Source organism: Brassica napus, chromosome A6 (assembly GCF_020379485.1).
Source record: "Brassica napus cultivar Da-Ae chromosome A6, Da-Ae, whole genome shotgun sequence".
NCBI classification, from domain to species: domain Eukaryota; kingdom Viridiplantae; phylum Streptophyta; class Magnoliopsida; order Brassicales; family Brassicaceae; genus Brassica; species Brassica napus.
Genome location: NC_063439.1, coordinates 11296525 through 11317979, shown reverse-complemented (window position 1 = coordinate 11317979; position 21455 = coordinate 11296525). Strand labels below are relative to the sequence as shown.

At 30.2% G+C, this 21455-nt stretch overlaps 1 protein-coding gene and 1 long non-coding RNA gene across 3 annotated transcripts; both read right to left on the bottom strand.

Annotated features, from left to right (window-relative positions):
* Positions 1 to 1564: 1564 nt before the first annotated feature.
* LOC106438156 (putative glycerol-3-phosphate transporter 1) lies at positions 1565 to 4396 on the bottom strand. 2 transcript variants are annotated; one of them, XM_048782669.1, is made up of 4 exons: positions 4169 to 4326; positions 4021 to 4065; positions 2376 to 3401; positions 1565 to 2295 (listed from the first exon to the last, which is right to left on the bottom strand). In XM_048782669.1, the coding sequence occupies exons 3-4, from the start codon at positions 3373 to 3375 to the stop codon at positions 1718 to 1720; spliced, it is 1578 nt and encodes a 525-aa protein (XP_048638626.1). In that variant the 5' UTR covers positions 3376 to 3401; positions 4021 to 4065; positions 4169 to 4326; the 3' UTR covers positions 1565 to 1717. The 2 variants fall into 2 exon arrangements, with proteins under 2 accessions (XP_048638626.1, XP_048638625.1); XM_048782668.1 differs by lacking the exon at positions 4021 to 4065 and having other exon boundaries at positions 4169 to 4396.
* A 13965-nt stretch (positions 4397 to 18361) lies between these two features.
* LOC125610316 lies at positions 18362 to 19959 on the bottom strand. The gene is made up of 3 exons (XR_007340398.1): positions 18915 to 19959; positions 18671 to 18774; positions 18362 to 18576 (listed from the first exon to the last, which is right to left on the bottom strand). It is a non-coding gene; the product is annotated as an uncharacterized LOC125610316 (long non-coding RNA).
* Between the last annotated feature and the right edge of the window lie 1496 nt (positions 19960 to 21455).

Sequence of the window (21455 nt, the reverse complement as noted above, 5' to 3'; positions counted from 1 at the left end):
ATATATACAGAAACTGATTGAAAACAATTATAAAAATATAAAAATATTTTTTTATAAACACACAAAAATGATAAGTTTTGATATAAAATAAATTAATTTACTACAACATAAATTGTCTGAAAATAATTTGGTGAAATAAATTTTTTTAACAATTTTGATGGCCAATCATCAAATAACACATTATCTTTATAGTGTCTCTTTTTTTGTCGGCTGCCTATTTTATTAAAGTAAGTTTTGATCAGACGAGACATTCCTTTGAAAAACACTTCCATATGACCATGTATGATCTATATCAGAGAAAAAAACGTCTCTGATCCTATCATTTTTCGCTAATGAGTCAGCTCAGTTATTTTTGCTAAGGAGAATGTGAAGCAAGCTTACGCTCTCAAAACAATCATGTAGACTCTAAAACGCTGAAGTAATGTATTTTCATCTCATTTTTTTTGTTTCACCTAGTTAAAAAAATTTAACTATAAACAATCCACGTCATATTTTAATTTTTTCAACAGCTTCATCGAAACATTTAATAGTTGAAAAAAATTTCAACAACCTCATATACATTACAGTTCGCCGAGGATAAAAATGAAGGTATAAGTTTTTTTTCTAAAATAATACTCTTTCTCTTTTTTTAAGTAATGCTTATTTTTTTGTTTTTATCTATTGATATGTATTAAAATTTATTTATAAATATATTATTTTGTGTTTAGTTATTTTCTATAAATTTAAACTAATAGTATTTGAATAAGTATAATCAATTTTTAAATATTTATAATTTACCATTATTAACTAATAAAATTTTCACAAAATACATAAAACATAGAACTTTTTGAACAAAATTTTATTTTTAAATAGTTATCTTTTCAGAACAGAAGGGAGTATATACATTTTCAGTAGAAAGAATTCTTAGGTCACTGTAATAAATAATTAAGCAGCTTCTAGTGGGATCCGATATTTTAATTTGATTCATTATAAATTAGTACGATAAAATATAGCGTATCAATTACTCGGTGTGTGTGCATCTAGTGGTTGGTCCATACGTAGCCAGAGGACACTGGAAACTAGATAGTCTATATATTTTATGCTATTATTAAACCGATCAGAAATCAAATAGAACCACGATCATATATTTGAAATCCGAAGCTGTGGTCCTTAATCTATTAGCCATAGATTTTCACAATAGTAGTATATTTTATGTTTAACTATATTATAAAAAGAGGGGTGACGCTGAATCCAATATGCCAATACCATGAGTCGGATTAAAGCAGATGGTAATTTTACCCACACAATTCATATAAAATATGTGCCGACATGAATTCCACTTGTTTGTTTAGAAGTTTAGACGTTCACATATTTTAAATTTTTTTTTTTTTTTTGCCAAATGTCCCGATGACTTTACTCTAAAATGAATAAATATTTGGTCAAACATGTTCGCCTGGAAACCAAAGCTAATCTAATCTTTATCAAACATTCCATATCTGACTACCACATGATGGAGTTTCATTCTTTGAGACCTTGATCAAATCAAGATGGATATAAGAACCTTTGGCTCAATTTGAAGTTGCTCTTTCTAAATATCGATATCATATATTAATTTATGTACATTCACAATACAGATTACATGTATACAAATTTCCCCCACAGACCAAATCTTGACATAAAACTCCGGTCCGAATCTTTCCTCTTTAAGAACGCAACTAAAAATGGCGATCAAAGTTGCTCACACATCTAGCACATGACCCTGATGGTCCACGGGAGCTCTACACTCTGATTCCGACGGCCTCGACTCAGCTATCTTAGCCGCTACTTCGGCCATCACAAGCCTGGTCAACAACAGTCCCGCCACAAACGCAGCTCCCATCAACATGGTGAAAACCGCAGTCCAGCTACTCCTCGAAGATATGTAACCCGTTAGCAACGGCCCAACCGCCGCTCCAACGGATCCCGTCCCGTCGATTATAGCCGTTACGGTAGCCAAAGCCCTCGAGTTTCCTTTCAAGGAGCTGTGCGTCCCGAGATCAGCTGAAACAGCGGTAGTGATCAAAGCGTAAGGTCCATTAACCAACATCCCGGTTAAGAACATGAGAGACGCGTTGGCTAGTAACGACACATGTCCGTAGCTCCGGTAGAAGAACAGAGCTGGGATCGAACAGTACATGAAACTCGCAGCTGTAATCGCTCTTGCTCCTATTCTGTCTGAAATGTAACCGGCCATGATCCCTCCGACCACGCCTCCTACGTCGAACATTGTCGAAAGGTTCCCCGCTGTTTCGTCTGATAAATACTCGCCTTCAATCGCTGCAAAATCACCACACAAAACTTGTAATCAGTTACATGACCAAAACAAAGAGTCTAAGTTAGTGTTGTGTGTTGCATACCTGTGTGGCTAACGTAGAAAGGAAGCCAGTAGAGGAAAGTGTAGGCGACCAACTTAGCGAAGAAGAGGCAGAGAGCGAAGGGAGCAACTCCAGGGATCCTCCACGCTTCAAGGAACCCAACAGCTCGTTTCTTGTCATCGGTCTCCGAATCAGACGAGCTCAACAGCAAGGGGACACTTAGAGAGTCACCAATCTTCTCACTCGAAGAATCAACATCCTCGTCTCGCTCTGCTCCAACCATCTCCGGGTTAACAGGCAAGAAAGCGAAGTTGACCAACCCGATCAAGGCAATACCCACACCCGGAACCACAAAAGACCATCCCCAACCATATCTCAACATCGCAGCAGCGATCAACGAGCCTGTGATGTTGCCGACGGAAGTATGCGCGTTCCATATCCCCATGATCAAGCCTCTCTTCTTCTTGTTAAACCAGTTTCCGACCACTGCCACCACAGAAGGCCAGCCAGAGGATTGAAACAGACCAGCGAGCATTTGCATTATCAAGAAATAGTAAAAGCTATGAACATTCGCCCAGTAACCCACACCGAACAGAGACGTGAACAAACCGGTTCCGACCATTCCAACGGTCAAGAAGATCCTCAAGTTCATCCTGTCTCCCAGATGACCAGCGAAGTACATACCGAAAGCGTAAACCGCAAGAAACGCAACGTCGATCTCCCCCAGCAGAACCGTTCCGTTTGGTCCGTTGAACGGAGCCCAACCACCATTTTCTTGTTCTTGTCCGGACGATCGAAACGAAGTGAATCTCAGAAGGAGTGAGTTAACTCCTGTGTCTGGTGATTGTGGATCAAGAGCGCTTTTGACAATGCTTGTTGTTTTTCTTGCGGCGTGATAGCTAGCGTAAGCGAGAAACGTGACGATCAAGACTATGGCTTGGTATGCTTTGTAAGAGAGCTTTGACCCTTTGATTCGTTCCAAGAATCGAATCCCAACTGGTTTCTTCTCCTTCTCTGGCTCTGATTGCATTAGAGAAGCCATGAGAAATTATTATGTCGAATTTTTACCTGTAAATAAGATATAAATATAGTCCATAAATTAGTTAAATCTCAGGGAGAAGATTCCATTTTCATATGGAATTATACTCTTTTTTTTTTTGTTTCTGGATAAATCTTCATAGAACTCTTGGCGTTACACAAGGGTTACTTCTGGTGAATCTCCAAAACGTGTCGTGGTTAGTGACAGATCATTTGACTGTAATGCATGCGTCTCTATAAACTTTGAAGAAGACTATTTGAGGTGAATTCTCTTCAATTTACTTTTTTTTAATAAATAATTATGCTAAATTTTATCAGATTTGTAACCTTAATTAGTATGAATTTTGACCTCCAATTGGTATATCTAAGGAATATTCTCGCAGAAGTTGAAAAATTCATTGAACCCCTGAAACTATTTAATTAATTAAAAATCTCGTGAGTTTTCATTTTATTTATTTTTGCCTCAAATCTCGTGAACCTTTATGTAGATACTTAGATTTTTTTAATAATTATGCAAAAAAAAAATCTCATCCTTGTTGATATATTCAAACTACGATTGTTATATAGATTAAGATTCGAATATAGAAAATGCTAAAAAAAAAAAACTCTTGGAGACGACCAAGAAAGAGATCTATTGATGAAGACGCACGTCTCACAGTTTTTTGAAAGGTTCATCTTCGTAATCTGTAACCATCTTTACAATATACAAAAGAAAAAACTTCAAACCAAGATTTGACTCTATTTACAGAACCACTTAAACTAAACTTCAAAGTTCGAAAACAAATAATTTGAATTACCTTTAAATCCTTTCGTCAAGCTCAGAAGCAACAACGTTTCCTCCAGACAAGAAATTCTCTAGCTCTCTTGAGAGTTTATAGATATGAAAAGTTTTAAGGATTGCTTTGAAGATGCAAAGCGACTTCGAGACGTTTTGGAGTTGCAAGCAACGGCGACGGGTTTATAGCATTCGAGCCCATACACGATTGAATTAAACAATTGAATTTTATTCCTGAAGATACTTGAAATGACGATCCTACCCTTCTTACTACAAATAATGTTCCTCGGATCGGGATTTACGAGTGTACCCTTCATAGTTGCGTCTCTAGTCGCCTAACTAGGCCAATGAGCGGAGGTTATTTCCTGCGTGATACACCTAATGTCTCCCTACGCAGTTATTATTATATGCTTTTTTGGGTCACATCCATATAGCTTTTTATCACACTAATTTTGCTAGATTTTATATTTTTGGACAAATAAAAATTGCTAGAATTTAATTTTGTTACATATTTGTTTATTTAACTCTAGATTTATGTATGATCATAACTTTAACTTTATATATGCCATTATGAAGAAAATTATGTAAAGCTTATGTGATTTTTATTTTATTACAAATTTTATTTTGTGTCAGCTATTAAAACATTTTGTTATGTTTCTATCACTATCTTGTAAAATTTTTACAGGAAGAAAACTTGTTGACAACCATTAAAGGATACGAATTCATTTGAAACTATCCTTTCATTTTCTAAATTAAAAATTGATGTTGAAAAGGAAAAAAAATTAAATTTAAAACTGAACAAAATACAGCCTAAATTTTAATTTTCGGGTCTAGTTTTTTTTTTTAATTCAGAGTAATTTTTATTGTGAAGTGCATTTCATATATGCGTGACTACACAAATTTAAAATAACCGATAATTTGCTTTGAACCTGAATCGCTTTCAATGAATCGCTTAACTCTTCAAAGTCTCTTTACTAGTAGATCACTTCTGTGTGGTTCTATAATACTTAATGTCAAGTAGTAAAATATTTGTAATACATGTTGAGAAAATTTATGACGAGTTAAAACTGTACTTCTAAGATGGAAATTGTTGAAAGTCGAGACTATTTGATTCATCTAATAGAAATTTTGATTGATACAGTAACAGTTCAGAATTAAAATTGTAGTCTCCGGCATAATATGTTTTAACTATGTGTTTTGCTCGTATATGCGGGCATAATCATCTTACGAATATTTATTATTTTATTTTTTATTAATCCAAAAATCGGAGTAATAAATCTCTAATTGGTGAACATACTGAAGTAAAATAATTATGGTGAATTCTTTGTTTCTTAAAACTTATACCAGTTATATTGAAATTTTAGTCAAATTATTAAAAGGTAGATCCCATTTTTTTCTTCTAAATTCCCCATAGAGAAATGAATTTATAAGAAACAATTTCCTTATGCAATTTTGGTAAGGAACAAATTGAACAAAAATTCATATTTTTTTTATTTTTTCATTTCTTCAAATGAAATTTTATTTTTTATTTTGTTCATTTTTTTCATTTTTCTAGTGGTCGTCAATTGAAGCTATAATGTTTCAAGGATTAAACTGGTTTAAAATAAAAACAATAAAATTTGTTTTGAGCTCAATCAAGAGTTAAGTTATTATTAATGATTTTAAGCAGTTAAATCAAACATCAAATTATTTATATATGTTAAAAAACGTTCATAACACTATGTACTTACTATTGTGTTAAAAGTTTTACGACACTCATATATTAGAAATAGTTTAGAAAATATCGTTATATAAATATTTTTGTTCGACTAATATTTAATTAAAAGAATTTATATCTTAATTTTTTAACTTTATAATAAAAAATATTATTTTCAGATAGCAACACAATATATATATAGGAATTTTCTTAATTTTTAAATATATTTTCACAATTTTATTATATTAGTTTATAATTAATTATTTAATATAACATATAAATTTAATATTATTAAAATAAAATTCGTGTTTTATTATATATAAAATTCATTACGGGTTTTGTGAAAATTAATAAATACTCAGTTAAAAACTAATAATAAATCAATGACCTATATTAAAGCTTAAAACCTAATAAAATATGACAAATAAGTAAATAAAATTTTAATATAACATATAAATTTGAATATTATTAAATCAAAATTCGTTTTTAATTATATATAAAATTTATTACGATTTTTTTTTAAATTAATAAATTAGTGATTCAGCTAAAAAATTTGAATAAATCAATGACTAAGCTAAAACCTAATAAAAATATGACAAATAAGCAAAATTGACTAAAATCATGGAAAACATGACTAATAAGAAAAATAAAAATAATTATATATCTAATTACATATTTTATAGTTATAGTATTTAAATTAATAAATTATGAATTCAACTAAAAAGTATTAATAAATTAATGATTCAGCTTAAACATAATTAAAACTTGACAAATATGCAAAATTACCTAAAATTATCTAATTACATATTTTATAGGTATAGTATTTAAATTAATAAATTATGAACTCAACTAAAAACTATTAATAAATTAATAATTCAGTTTAAACATAATTAAAACTTGACAGACATGCAAAATTACCTAAAATTATGGAAATTATGACAAATAAGCTAAATCACTTTATAAATAATAATATAGATCGGACGACATAAAACAAAGAGGTAACAGTTTTGCCGGCCTCTTACGATGACGTCGTCAGAAAAGTTTTTTATACGAAAAAGCATATCATTGGGCGTGTTTAACGCAAATAATATGGTACCAATGTACTATTATAGAATTTTAAATTTGTCTATATACAATTTAAAGAAAGAAAGATGCGTGGTCTTCTCCTCTGCCTCGGCGACATCCACTACTGTACTCTCTATTCAATATTTTTATTACTCTAATTAAATTATTATTATCTCAAAGATAGTAGTGGTTAAAATTGTTTTAGGAACCTAAATGCCAACAATAATACTTAATACTAGTGGTTTGGAATACACTCCCTTTTTTGAACGAAACACTCCCTTTTCAAACCAGTGTTACTAGTTAGAACTTTTTTTGTTGTTGTAAAAAGCAAGTTAGAACTTAGAAGTAAAACTGTTAAACCGGGTTAAAATCTATGGATTACCCCAATTGGAAACACTGATTTGTTTAAGGGTCCCTTTGTTTAACAGGCCTTCAAGAGTTCAAGGTTGTTGGTGTTTTGTTCTTGTAGACTTCTTTCCTTTATTTTTCGAGGAATCGGGAATCCTATCCTGATTATATTTTATGTTCAACAGAAAGGAATTAAAAATAAATTCATATGATAAACATGTTTAGAAAAAAATTAAATTTGAATAAATATTTCATATGTTTCAGATTAGTTGTCGTTTTAGAATTTTGCATACAAATCAAGAAAATATTTAATTTTGTGTATTTTCATAATAAAAACACTATTACATATACATCTACCATATTTTGACCAACAGAAAAATAAACTAGAGAATATTGTTAATAAATTTTACATTTAAATTTTAAAACGATGCTTATTTTGTAAAGAAAAATTTATTTTACAACGACAACTAAATTTAAACGGAGGAATTTGTAATATTAAAATATATTTTTGATATATGCACACCTCTTTTAACTGAGTTTCCAAATGCTATTCCTTTTAATTGATTTGTGAGTAGAGACTGGGTAGTTCCAACCGAGAAATGAGGACGTTAAATCGAAAAGAAATTAGGGAAAATTGTTTTTTTAGAGCAAAAAAATGGTAACTATGTCTCTTTATACTAATCTATACTACTTTATGTCCCATTAAACTAATTTTTTTTCAAAATGGCAGTAATGCCCTTAAAATTGTAATTTTTATTCCTTTTTCGTTTTTTTATTTTTTTTGTTCGTTTTTTTTATTTTTTTAAAAAAATCGTTTTTTTTTTCAAAATATAAAAGTGAATATTCCCAAATATTTTGTTTCTATATTTTTAGGAACTGATTTCTTATCCGTAGAATACAACTAATATGTAGAAATCGGTTTCTACAGTTTTTTAGAATTATAGTAATGTTTAGATTTTGATTTCTACATGTTTTAGATTTATAGTAAATCTGTAGAAGTCGGTTTGTACGTGTTTTAGATTTATATTAATGTGTAGATTTTGATTTCTAAAGATTTTAGAACGATAGGTTAAGCGCGGAATGTGTATTCTAAATATTTTTAGAATACTCCTATTTATGTAGATCACGTATTCTAAACATTGTAGATTCAATGAAAAAAGTGGATTTCGTTTTCTACTTCGTAGAATGTCATTTCTACTTTATTTAGAACATAATATGAAATTTATAATTTTAACTTTTTTATAACTGGAAAAAATATCACTAAGTTCATATAGGTATTTTATCAAAAGTTACTATTTTTCTAATTTTTTTTGTTTGTAAAACTATTTATTAAATTTATTTTCAAAAATATTAAAGGGTGTTATAGGAAAATATGACACAAAAATAGATTAGTCTAAAAGGACATAGTTACCTTTTTTTTTGCTCTAAAAAAAACAGTTTTCCCAAGAAATTAATGAGTATAAAATTTCTTAAGCTGTTCTTCGTTACATATAGAAACATAATCGCAAAAAAAATCAGATTGAACTTAAGCTCGCTTTCATGAACATAAATAAAAAACACGTAGATTTGTTTATCTAAAATATCACATTCACTAATAAGATACATTAATCTCTAGGACTAGATTTTGCTTAACACTAATCTAAAAACACTAATCTTAAAGACGAGCACATTCGATGATAAAAAAGACTCTCGAAAAAGATAAATACAATTACTATATCAACTAAAGCTTTGACCGGTTTTACCGCACCCACAAACTCATGTAACTGCATTAGTAACTGATGCGTTCATACCAGTCATATCCTAATTCCATAGAACCAAACAAAATGTGAAACCGACTGATTGAATTGATCTACACTTTGTTTTCTATCAAAGTCTTAAGCAAAAGAGAATGTAAATATACATCGACTAAAATTCAACACATGTCTAGACAAATCATCATGTATATCGATGTTAAATGAAAGATTTACTCGTGTCGTGTTTGATGGTTTTGCCCCCGACCGTTGCTTGATTGTTGAACTCACTTGTTTTACATTGAATCTGATCATATCGCTGATCCATAAATCTCATGGATTATATAGAGAGAGACATTCCAACAACGGAATTAACCTTTGTAAAGTTTGATTTGTGTATGAATAAAGCTAAGGGGGATAAAACTAGTAGACTATTTAAGCAAAAAAACTAGTAGAATATGGAAAGTAAAACATTAATTAGCTAGCTAAACGTCGTATATAATTCTAAAATTAAACAAAAAAAAATTTAGTTGAATAAAGGTTAATGACAAACTGAATTCAATAATTAAAGGTCAAGGAAGCGCGTAGAGAAGTATGACGAACCCGAATATATTGTTCGTCGCGAACAGCGTTTTCCTCCTTGGTTAGGCCGAGACGCAAGTTCTGTTACTATATTCAAAATCAAACCAGTATTCAAATTATGACCATAAACTAATTACGTTTCCTTTATGATACAAGTAACAAGGCGCATGTACACATTCATACGAAATGTTGTTATGTGCACGTATCAGATTTAGGCAAGGCTTCAGGACGTCAGGAAAATAAAGCTTTGTTAACTAGTTGTAGCTTTAGAACTTTTTTTTTTTAATGAAAAGTAGAACTTTATATATATTGCACTTCATTAAAAGACTTTTATTTAATTGAATATAAAATATATATTTCAATAAAAAAAACTTTGTTGCAATGAATGTATAAGGTTTTCTTTTTATCTTTCTGGATGGGTTACAATGCTTTCAAAATTACAGATTTGATTGAAGAAAAAATTGTGGCAAACTAAACTTGAAGATTTCCTTCATATAGATATTAATTATTAAAAAAAAATTACATTGGGTCATATATTTCATATAGTTATTCAAGTAAATTTATTTAAAAGTAGTCTTAGAAAGGCAAGTGTTTGGGTTGCTAATTTTTTTTCTTCAAAAGATCGATCACAGTTAAGAATTAAAACCCAATAGGCTCGAGGGATTAAACCCAATACGGTGAACCCTGGTTCAAACCCCGCTCGCCACACGGATATGGGCTATTGCTTTCGGTTCATTTGAATGCCCATGAGAGGGTCTATCTGTGGGTTGTACCTCCACCCGGAGGTTAAGTTTGTGTCTTTAATAGACCCGGGTTTAACCCTTTTAAGTTAAAAAAAAAAAGGTTAAGAATTAAAATGTCAAACAAATAGATAGACAGTGGAAAAGATTGATACGTATCTTCAAGGTATTAACTATCGATGATAACGACCATATAATCACCACAAAAATATTTTATATTCTAAATCATGTATGTATGTTGACTGTAGAGGCAAGCATGCATTATCTACGTTGACATATATATCACTTACTCGAAACATCTCTAAAAGAAACTATATAACTTCAAATATAAAGTTTTTTGTTCTTCAAAAAAGAACTTCAAAACTTTAAATTTAAAGTTTTAAAGAGTGAAACTTCAAAATGCAAATAAAAAGACGAAACTTCAAATTTGAAGTTTTGAGGAGTGAAACTTCATATTTTATTTGCATTTTAATCCTTATAATTAACTATACATCACATTTATGATTCTTAATTATTTTTTACATTTATCATTTTATTCTTTAAGACTTTATATATCATAAATATTTCAAATTTATTTCAATAAATTCAAATTTTACACATAAAATTAAATAAATTTTTTAAAATGAGATTTATAATATTTAAAACTAGAATCAAACAACAAGAATATTACAAAAGAAACTTATTAAAAAAAATTTAAAAATACATGAAGACATGATTATTACAAAAATTTAAATATTATAACAACACTAATAGTCTAGTAAATTTTCTTTGGAACCTCTAAAATATTGTCCAAAAATATTTTGTGTAACCGAAGATAGAGCATTACAGAAATAATTTTATGGAATAATGTGTTATTTTGCTTGTAGTTTAATATTTAATTATGTACTTCTATTTATAATTTTATATTTTAATATGCTATTTTATTAATTAATATTACTGTAATATTTATATATATATATGCTAGTTAGTTATAAAAGTTATATGGATTTATACTAATTATGATAAATATAAATATCATAGTGTAAATTACAAATAATTTTGAAGTTAAATTTGAAGTTTTGTTTATAAAGAAAAATACCTTGAAACTTCAAATATAGAGTTTTGCAAACTCTAAAATAAAAAATCTTTTTTTGGAAATGCTCTAAGACTGTAACTGGTAAATTAAAATAAAATTAATGAAACACAAATAAATAGAATTATAAGAATGAAATATAGCAGAAAATGGAATGAAATTAATTTCATTCATTCGTGAACAAATTTATTATGGAATAGTTTTTTTTGTATTTTATCTAATTAATTTTAGAATTGGTGAAATAAGTATTATATTCTATTTTTAGCAAATGGTAAAAAACCTGTAGAATTAATGGAATCAATTATTCTAAAATATTGTAATCCAGTTGCATTTAAGTGAATAGTTAAGAGTAATTCTTGGGTTCACCCCCTAAGGTGAACCTCTAGATTCACCAACCAATAGTGTTTGATTATTTGATATTTGATATCTTTTAAAAAAAGAAACAACATTGAATTTCCAAATAAGATTATCTTTTTAAAATAAAACAATAAAAATGCATAAAATAGTTACAAAAAATAAATAAATAAATATTTTTAAGTCTTTAGCAAAATACTAAACCCTATACCCTAAATCTTAAACCCTAAACCTTAAACCTTAAACTTTGGATAAACTCTAAACGTTTAAAAATCTTAAACCCTAAATCATACATTAAAAACTAAATTTTAATAACACTAAACCCTAAATCCTAATCACTAAACCCTAAACCCTTGGGTAAACTCTGAACCCTTGGATAAATCATAAACTCTAGAGTTTAATTTTAAATATTTTTTATTTACAGTTTATGATTTATCCAAGGGTTCAGGGTTTATCCAAGGGTTTAGGGTTTAGTGATTAGGATTTAGGGTTTAGTGTTATTAAAATTTAGTTTTTAATGTATGATTTAGGGTTTAAGATTTTTAAACGTTTAGAGTTTATCCAAAATTTAAGGTTTAGGTTTAAGATTTAGGGTATAGGGTTTAGTATTTTTCTGAAGACTTAAAAATATTTATTTATTTATTTTTTGTAACTATTTTTATGTATTTTTATTTTGTAAAATTCAATGTTGTTTCCTTTTTTAAAAGATATCAAATATCAAATACTCAAACACTATTGGTTGGTGAACCTAGAGGTTCACCCTAGGGGGTGAACCCAAGAATTACTCAATAGGACATTAGAAATAGTTAATTAGAAATAGTATGATATTAACATGTAAGGTTTAATGCAGCATAAGATTAATACACCTTATAGATTTGATGTCTGATGATATCGTGATGTTATGTGATCAGAGGTGCAAAACGCCACATGCCACGCCGTTCTCCAACTGTGAATCTGTGACGACTCTGAGCTCTCAAGTCTCGAGTCACACAAACTGACGCAAAAAGGGCATTTTCGTTAAACTGCAACGAAATTTCAGCGGGGCCCAGCCACAGTGCCTCAGCGATTTCGAAATTATGATAAGGGTCCTTTCGTAATTTAGAGGCCTAGCGTTATTAAGAGGAAAATGGCATATTCGCATATACCCAAGGAATGATACTTGACGTGCAGTGGATATCCTCTCAACTTGTCGGGACCCACATAGATGCCACATGTACAGTACGGAATATTCTGACGTGGGAAAAAGGGTGGATGTTGTTTCACAAGAACCTTTGATGACTTTTTTTTTTTGGTAAAAGCCTTTGATGACTTGGTGAGCAACTTGTGTCTGAAATGAATGCTAGCCTTGGGTTCGGAACAACATGGTGTTTAATCGATTAGTATAATTAATAATTGGTTTAGTGACATACATTCGACACGAGCTTCCACTTAAACTAATAACAGATCTTAGTTAGAACTTAGGTCATATATGCGGTCTACCTTGCAATAACAATGCCAGGCAAATTGAATTGCAAATTTTTTAGAAATACAATGTTCCAAAATATAAAATGTTTGATATTCTTAAAAATACTTTAATTTTATTGAACTTAGTTGAGCAAGAACATTTTACCACATTATTTATAGAGAAATTCTCTATGGTAATGTTTTTTAATTTATTTTTACAAAATTAGTTCTAAAAAAATGATCAAAAAGGTTTTATGAAAAGATAAATATACATTTATACATTATGTTTAACTAATCAAAACTTAGGGTAGAATTAAGGGATTAGATTTCAAATTAAGAAAAAAATAAAAAAACAATTATTAAAATTTTCAAAATAAAAATAGGGCTATTTTGGTTATTTTTAAAGGTTATTTTTTGTGAAAAAAACTTCAAAAATGTTATTTGAGAAAATTGCCCTTATTTATCTTTGGCTAACTTATTTCACATTTATATTATAAATAATATTATTTTTAAAAAATAATTTTTTAAAATTTTGTGTGTTTTAACAAAACATCTTATATTATGAAATAGAGGTAGTATGATATTTCGGTTGTTGTTAATGAACCAATTTTATAATAAAGTTTTATATGAAGTATAAATTCAGTTTTAATATAAATAACAATACTATAGTATATAAAATAGCATATTTTTAGAAATAAATTTTGATTAGAAATTAGTATAATATATTATAGAACTGTATTTTAAAATTTTCAATTGATAGTTTGTGTTAGTATTTTTCGTGTTATATAACCTGAACTGAAGTTAGTAATGCGTGAGTGTGAGTTGTATAATTTTTTTTTATCTGTAATTCAAAAAAAGAAACAATTTGTGTAGTTTTCATTTTTCAATTTTTACATGCACTTTCCCAATCAGACACTTTACTTAAGTCTAATGTTTAAAAATCATAAATTAACTATATAACTATTAATTAATAAAAATCATTATATAAAACTTAATGATTTTTGGTAGAGTATATAAGCATGTAGAAAAGAAAAGGAAAAACAAAAATTTAGCATCGACACATTTATCCGGAATCGAAGAACCGAACCGACAAAGAGGTTTGGTTTGTTTTTGGATCCAACCAAATATCCGAATGGATCTTATATCTCTAGAACCAAAGAACCAAAACCGATATGAAACTGAATGGGTACCTAAATTTATATATTTATAAATATTGTGTATATTTTTTTTAAATAGTGAAATAAAATATTAATTATAAAACAAAATACCCAAAAAGATAATTACCATAATATTATTTTAATCCAAAAATTTTTAAATATGCGAATTATCTAAATTTTTATTCGAAAATCCCAAAAAAATTGAAAAAACTTAATTTTAGACTCTTAAACCCAAATTAACCAAAAAAACCGGAATCAAACCAAAAGCAAATGGGATCCCAAAATATTTCGAATATTAGTCAGTTCCTACCTTTGATATCCGAACTGAACCGAGAGCCGAAAAATCAAACCGGAACCGAACCAAATTTTCTAAATACCCATATGGATCTTAAACTTCTGGAACTAGAGAACCGATAAACCGAATTGGAACCAAAAACCGAATGCCCATGATTAATCGAGAGTTTGTAAAATCCATGCAAAACAAACCTTTTTTTTGGTAAAATGTTAAATGTGCAAATACAAACCTTCGTTATCGAACAATTTCTTACTGAACTTTCAACATATCATTGATCAGATTTGAAATAATCAAGCTTTTATCTAAAACTAATCATTGTTAATAAGCTGACGTTTTAAACATAACGTATTTCAAAGAAAAAACAGAACGTATTTCTTTCTCTATGGAAAGAAAAACTAATACTTAGTTCACGTCTCATTCTCTTTTATTTAGAATCTTGCTAAAAAATCCGAGTGATCCACATATATATGGCTGTGGCTTCATTATATATACGTTACTCCTTTGAATATTTCAAGACCACATGAAATATTTCGTTTAAAGATGTTGCATTAGAAACAAAATAGAATAAACGATGCACATCACTAACTTCTACGTGGATTGTGACCAAGACAAATGACTGTATAGAGAAGTCTAGGTCGTATGTAAGACATTTTTATATTTCCACGGCTGATATTTGATATGAAAATATATATTACTTTACATTTCTTTCTAAAAAACATTCAAAATATTGATTTGTTTCTGAAGAAGAGAAATAGATTTTGGTCTAAAGAATACAAAATACCAAATTTGAACTAGTCTTTAAGTATTTCCAGCAGTACCAAAAAAATTGGCGAATTTCTTGTCACTAACATAACGATGACTAAATTGGTGACCAAGTTACCATAATATGTAACTAATTTGATTTTGTTGTTCTTAGATTTTAAATTTTTTCTATTTATTGTATTCGTTATCCGTAAGGGTACCACCATCATTAGTACTATCACTATGAAAGCTTTTTTTTTTTAATGAAAGCTAAATTTCAAGCTGATAAGAAAACTAAATGATTAAAATTAGCACAATGAAAATATGCGTAGAAGTAAATCAGTTATACTTAAAAAAAAAATTTAAAAGGCAAGGATAGAAAATATACAAATAAGTTATAGTTTGTTGAGTAATTTTTGGGTTCACCCCCTAAGGTCAACTTCTAGGATCACCAACCAATAGGATTTCATTATTTCAAATTCGATATCTTCTAAAAAAGGAAACAAAATATTGTCAAGTTATATTATGTTTTTAAAATAAAAAGGTAAAAAATAATAGTTACAAAAAAAAGTTTTTTTTAAAAAATATTGTTAACGTCGTCAGCAGCACTAAACCCTAAATCTTAATCTCTAAACCCTAAATCCTAATCTCTAAACTCTAAATCCGAAACCCTAAACTCTTGGTAAAATCCTAAACCCTTGGGTAAATCCTAAACCCTTGGATAAATCATAAACTCTAAATCAAAAACACTGAACACAAAAATCCTAAACCCTTGAATGTTTTAGTGTTTAGTATTTTTGATTTAGTGTTTATGATTTATCCAAGGGTTTAGGGTTTATCCAAGGGTTTAGGGTTTCGAATTTAGGGTTTAGGAATTAGGATTTAGGGTTTAGTTTTTTCATGACGACGTTAAAAATATTTTTTGTAATTACTACAATTTTTTTTTTAATTTTTATCTTTTTATTTTAAAAACATAATATAACTTGACAATATTTTGTTTACTTTTATAAAAGATATCAAATTTGAAATAACATAATCCTATTGGTTGGTGAACTTACAGGTTCACCCTAGGGAGTGAACCCAAGAATAAGTCTTGTTTGTTAAACATAATATCTTACTAACAACAATATGATCCTAAAAATGATATTTTAGAACTGTATTTCAGTATTTGTAACTTTGTGGGTAACTACTGTTGGCCGACATGGTAGGATATCGAACATACAAGAAGAATTCGAAGCAGCATCAATAATGAACTGAATGTTTTTTGTCTTGTTTTATTATATGGGCCGAGATATGAACTGCTTATTGTTGGAAGACTCGTTTCCAAAATACAGAAACAACCGAAGATTGAAGGATAACGAAAATATTCAATTTTTGTTGGCTTCATATGTAAAATATTGATCATTGAAACGAAGAACCAATAAGAAATATTTATTTATCCATACTTCGATTATTAACTTGATATGTCCTTTAGGCTTTAAGAAACATGTTGTGTCCTAAAGTGACACATGGATAAGGTACAAATTAAATGGCCTTTGTTTTATGAAGAACGAATGGTTTTGAGTTTCCTCTCTATCAAACTCTTTTTGTTTGTGGCGACTCTGTTTACGGAAAAAAGTTCTCTCTCCTCTCCTAGAGAGAGAGTTCTCTCTCGATCTCCTTTCCTCTCTTATCAATATCAGATCTTTCAGAGAGGTTAGTGATGTTCTGAGAGTGAGAGAGTTCGCCGTTTCTGTTTTCCGGTTTCGGTTTCATCCGACCGGCGTGATTCCAGCGTTTGAACCTTATCCTTCGGTGAAGAACGGCTGGCTTTTGACTCTGGGAAGCCGTGGCTTTGTTAGCGATGGCTTCGCCGGCTTATGTCTCCGGGAAGCGATGACTTCTTCAGTATCGTTCTCGCCGGCACCGTTTGATCTTCGGATCTGTTCTTCTTCGTCCGACTGCCTCTCGTTCTGAAGCTCCGATGATTCCCAGTTGATGGTTTTTGCATCTTCAAGCTTATCTCCATCATCAAAGATGCCACTTCTTCACATGCAAGATAATCGAAGTGGTAAGATCGATTGTAGGCGGTTGATGTCTTTCCCGATTCGTTGATCCACCAGATTCGACTTGTCGGTTCGAGCCTTTCGAAGATTGGTTTCTTCTGTGGCTTGATTTCGTCGGCGGCGGAGCTCCGTCGCGTCTGCTTTCTGGTTCCGGTGGAAGGAAGCGGCTCCTCGTCTTGACCAGTGTTCATTGATCGCCGGGCGATCGTCCACGTGGAAGATGACGTGCCTCAGCTTGCTTCCTCGACGGTTTTCCTTCTTGTGGGCTGAAGGCCACAAGTTGTTTTTATTGGACCTGTCCGTTAGGCCTTTTCCTGTTTATGTTGGACTGCTGTTTAGTCCTTTTGTTTTCTTCTGTGTTAGGCAGTGTTGGGCTTTGCCCCGGTTGGGCCTAGTCCATTAATAAAATTTCCAGTGGCAAAAAAAAAAAAAAACTCTTCTTGTTTGTTTCAAAATGCCAAAGTCTAGGCATCCAGGACTTTCGAACACGGTACACGTATGATGTGCTGCCTTTCACCGCTGTAAAGAGCTGGGGTTAACTGGCGGTTAAAAGGATAAATGACCTGATTGTGCAAAACAATACATATATAATTAATATATATATATACTAGAGATTTTTCCGGGCTACGCCCGGATTATTGCCATAAATTTTGTACTTCAATTATGTCTATATTATTTTATTTTATTTGCATTTGAATATGTATAATCTATATATACATATACAGTGGTTCTTTACTAAATAGAAAATATAAAATGAAATTTAAATTATTAGAATACAACAGTTAAATAATAATATAAAACATATATTATACTATTTGAAATATTAGTACATCAAAACTAAAATTATAGGCTTAAACTTGAATCAATTGATAGTTTAAATTTCATATAGTTTTTCTTCATTATTTCTGTTTGTCTGCTATATGATTTATGACTACCATTTTTTTTTGTCAATGGAACCATTCATTCGAATTCGTAAAAATTATTACACAGTCTTTCTTAGACAATGTCTACGGTATTGAACCATCAGAAGTTCACATCCACATCCGTCGAATCAGCCAAAGCCAAATCCCAAATCAAGAAAAGTAAATCAATGATTGGTTAATGAACGCGTTCCAGCACAAAGACCAGCTTCTCAGTGACTTCTACTCCAGTGGCTATTTCCCTAACGGACGAACAGAAAAAGAGTTCAACACACTGAAGCACCTCATAAACTGCTTGGCAGTAATTGTATTCACGGTCATCTGCACGTATCTCACCTTCTTTGCGTCAATGGTCTGGTTCAAGATCTATGTTTCTTTGGTCTGTGCCTACTTGGCCTCCACTACACATTTCAATCTTCGTTCTGTTCCACTTGTCGAGACTGCAAAAAAGGCTTTCAAATGATTAAACAAATAAACTTTCATATTTTACGTTGACTATTATATATTTTGAGGTTATTAAGACTCAATCCAAATTCTACTTGTGGCCGCTTATAATTATATAGTCTTCTACTCTTCGTACATTAGTCTCAGCTAATCCCATGTGCATAGTACAGCCGCGATAGTGTGCTCGTCCCATTTCAATTCACACCAGCAACAAACTCAACAGACGACCTGTTAAAGACATTACAAACTAATTTAAACAACTCCCACATTTTGAAAACATGTGAATGAGAGAACTCACGGCAAACCTAGTTGCATCATTCCCTGTTTTCACTGTGAACCACATTGGATAAGAACTGTAATGAGATTTGAAATAATCAATCTAAACCCATTTCTCCTCTTTCCTTTGTATCTCACCAAACATCTCATTGGCCTCACTCTCACACCCATCAGTTTTGACAACAAACCCGGAAGCAAAGTGTTATACTTCAATCATTTTTTCCTTTTGATCGCTTCAGTAAAATGTATCACAGTCACAACATCAGGATGATAGAATCCAATCCTGTATTACAAAACAGCAGGATGGTAGACAAATAAAAGCCACAAGCATCTTCGTTCAAGCCTCTAACTTCAAGCTTCGTGTTCTCCGTGGGTCGAGGCGCTGCGTCTTCCGGCAGCCTCGCCGGAGCTCCTCTCGTCTCCCCCACCCGGTACCTGATCATCAAGACGGAGGAGTAAGCTGTCCGTCGTCGTCAAAGTGGTACATTTCTCTCGCGGTTCGGTTGGATCTCTGGTGCGGTAGATCCCCAGGTGAGCACCATCGGTCTGGTGGTCCATCGGTGAAGGTGTCAGCTTCCTGTTAGAGGACTACGGGAACGGCGCCGGAAGCCGCTTGGGGGAGAGGAAGAGAATCGATGAAGGGATGAGACGGCGATTAGGGTTAGGTGGAGAAGGAGCTATGTGTTTAGAACACGGGATTGTGCAACATCACTATCAAGAGAGGCTCGAGATTGGGCTGCGAGATGGGTCAAATGGACTGCAAAGTTCACTAAATTTTTTTAATTTTAAGTCCAGTCCAGAATGACATGGCAGATTGATTGGTTCTCAATATTTTTGCCCATGTGGCAGTGTTTAGGAAGCTCCAATTTAGTCCCTTTTATATAGTAGGATATATATGATTACCAAAAAAGTACAAGCAAACATATATCTTGTTGAGTTGTAAACACTAACTGAGATATAATCGTTAACTGAGATATAATCATTTAAGAGATTACTAGATCTCGACTCGCGCGTTTTTGTTTTTATTTATTTTTTAAAACATAATAAGTTTACTGTATATTTTTCATTGAATAGATTGTTTCAAACTTTCATATGTATTTGTATCTTTTTCTCCGAGCCGGCTTTAAGCTATGACAATATGGACAATTACCATGGGTCCATAGGTCCAAATTTTTTTTAATGTTATTTTACTAATTAAAAAAAATCTATTTTTGTTTGTTAAATATCAATTAGTTGGTGAAATTATAATAAAAAGTGTATGATTAACTAAATATAATTTGAATACAATAAGAACAAAAAATTAACTTACACCATTCTCAATTTTTCTATTAACAAAATCTAATTTGTACACAAAAACTCATTTTTAATTTTTTTTCTTTGAATACCACAATTTTTTATTTAGTTCATGAATATTGAATAAATAAAATTTGAGAAAAAACTTATAAAAAGGTCTTTATTTTATATTTCACCTTAGGTCATTAAAGTTTTTAAGACGGCACTGGGTCTTCTATATATATATTTTCAGATTATTATTTCATTATTAAAATCATAACTATATATATAAATATTAGTAAAATATTATTTTATTGTCATATTCAAATATATTGTAACATTTCACAAATTTACAAAGTTTTTAAAAAATTGAAATTTTTGCTTCATAGATTTATATTATTGACTAAATAATTAAACATGTAGTTTTTTTTTTAATTTTTAAAATAAAATATATAGTTTAAATTTTTTTCCATTGGTTTAAGGTAGTAAAGATTAATCACTGTTAGATAATATGATTTTGGTTATTTAAAAAAAAATCTTTATAATTTTAAAAGTTAACATCGAAAAATATTTAAATATTTAGCATATAGAGGTATAGTATTACAACATTAAATTATATCTGTTTAATTTATACTATCTATAAATCCACTGAATCATCTATTGTTTAAATCCAATTATTGATAGCCCAATAAAAATTTATGATATGCCCAAAATTTAAATGATAAGATTAGATATTAAATATAACATGACTTTCTAGGAATATGTACATTAAGTCTATTTTTTAAAAAAAAAATCACACATGAATTAAGGTTGTGACTTCTGTTTTAATATATAAGATTTTTTTTGACGTCATTTAAAAGATTATGTTTAGCAAATCCTTTATAACATATAGTTTCTAGAATATATAGTAATTTTAACTACATAAGACAAATTTTATAAATAGCATTTTTTAGTTTTCATCACGAAAACAACATTAAAAATCCTTAAAATAGCATTTAATAATCAATAAAAAGTTAAAAACACTAAATTATCATACATTCTAAACTCTAAACCTAACCCTTTAATACTAAAACCCTTAATTCTAATTACTAAACCCAAATGTATAAGTATAAACTTATTTTTTACCGTT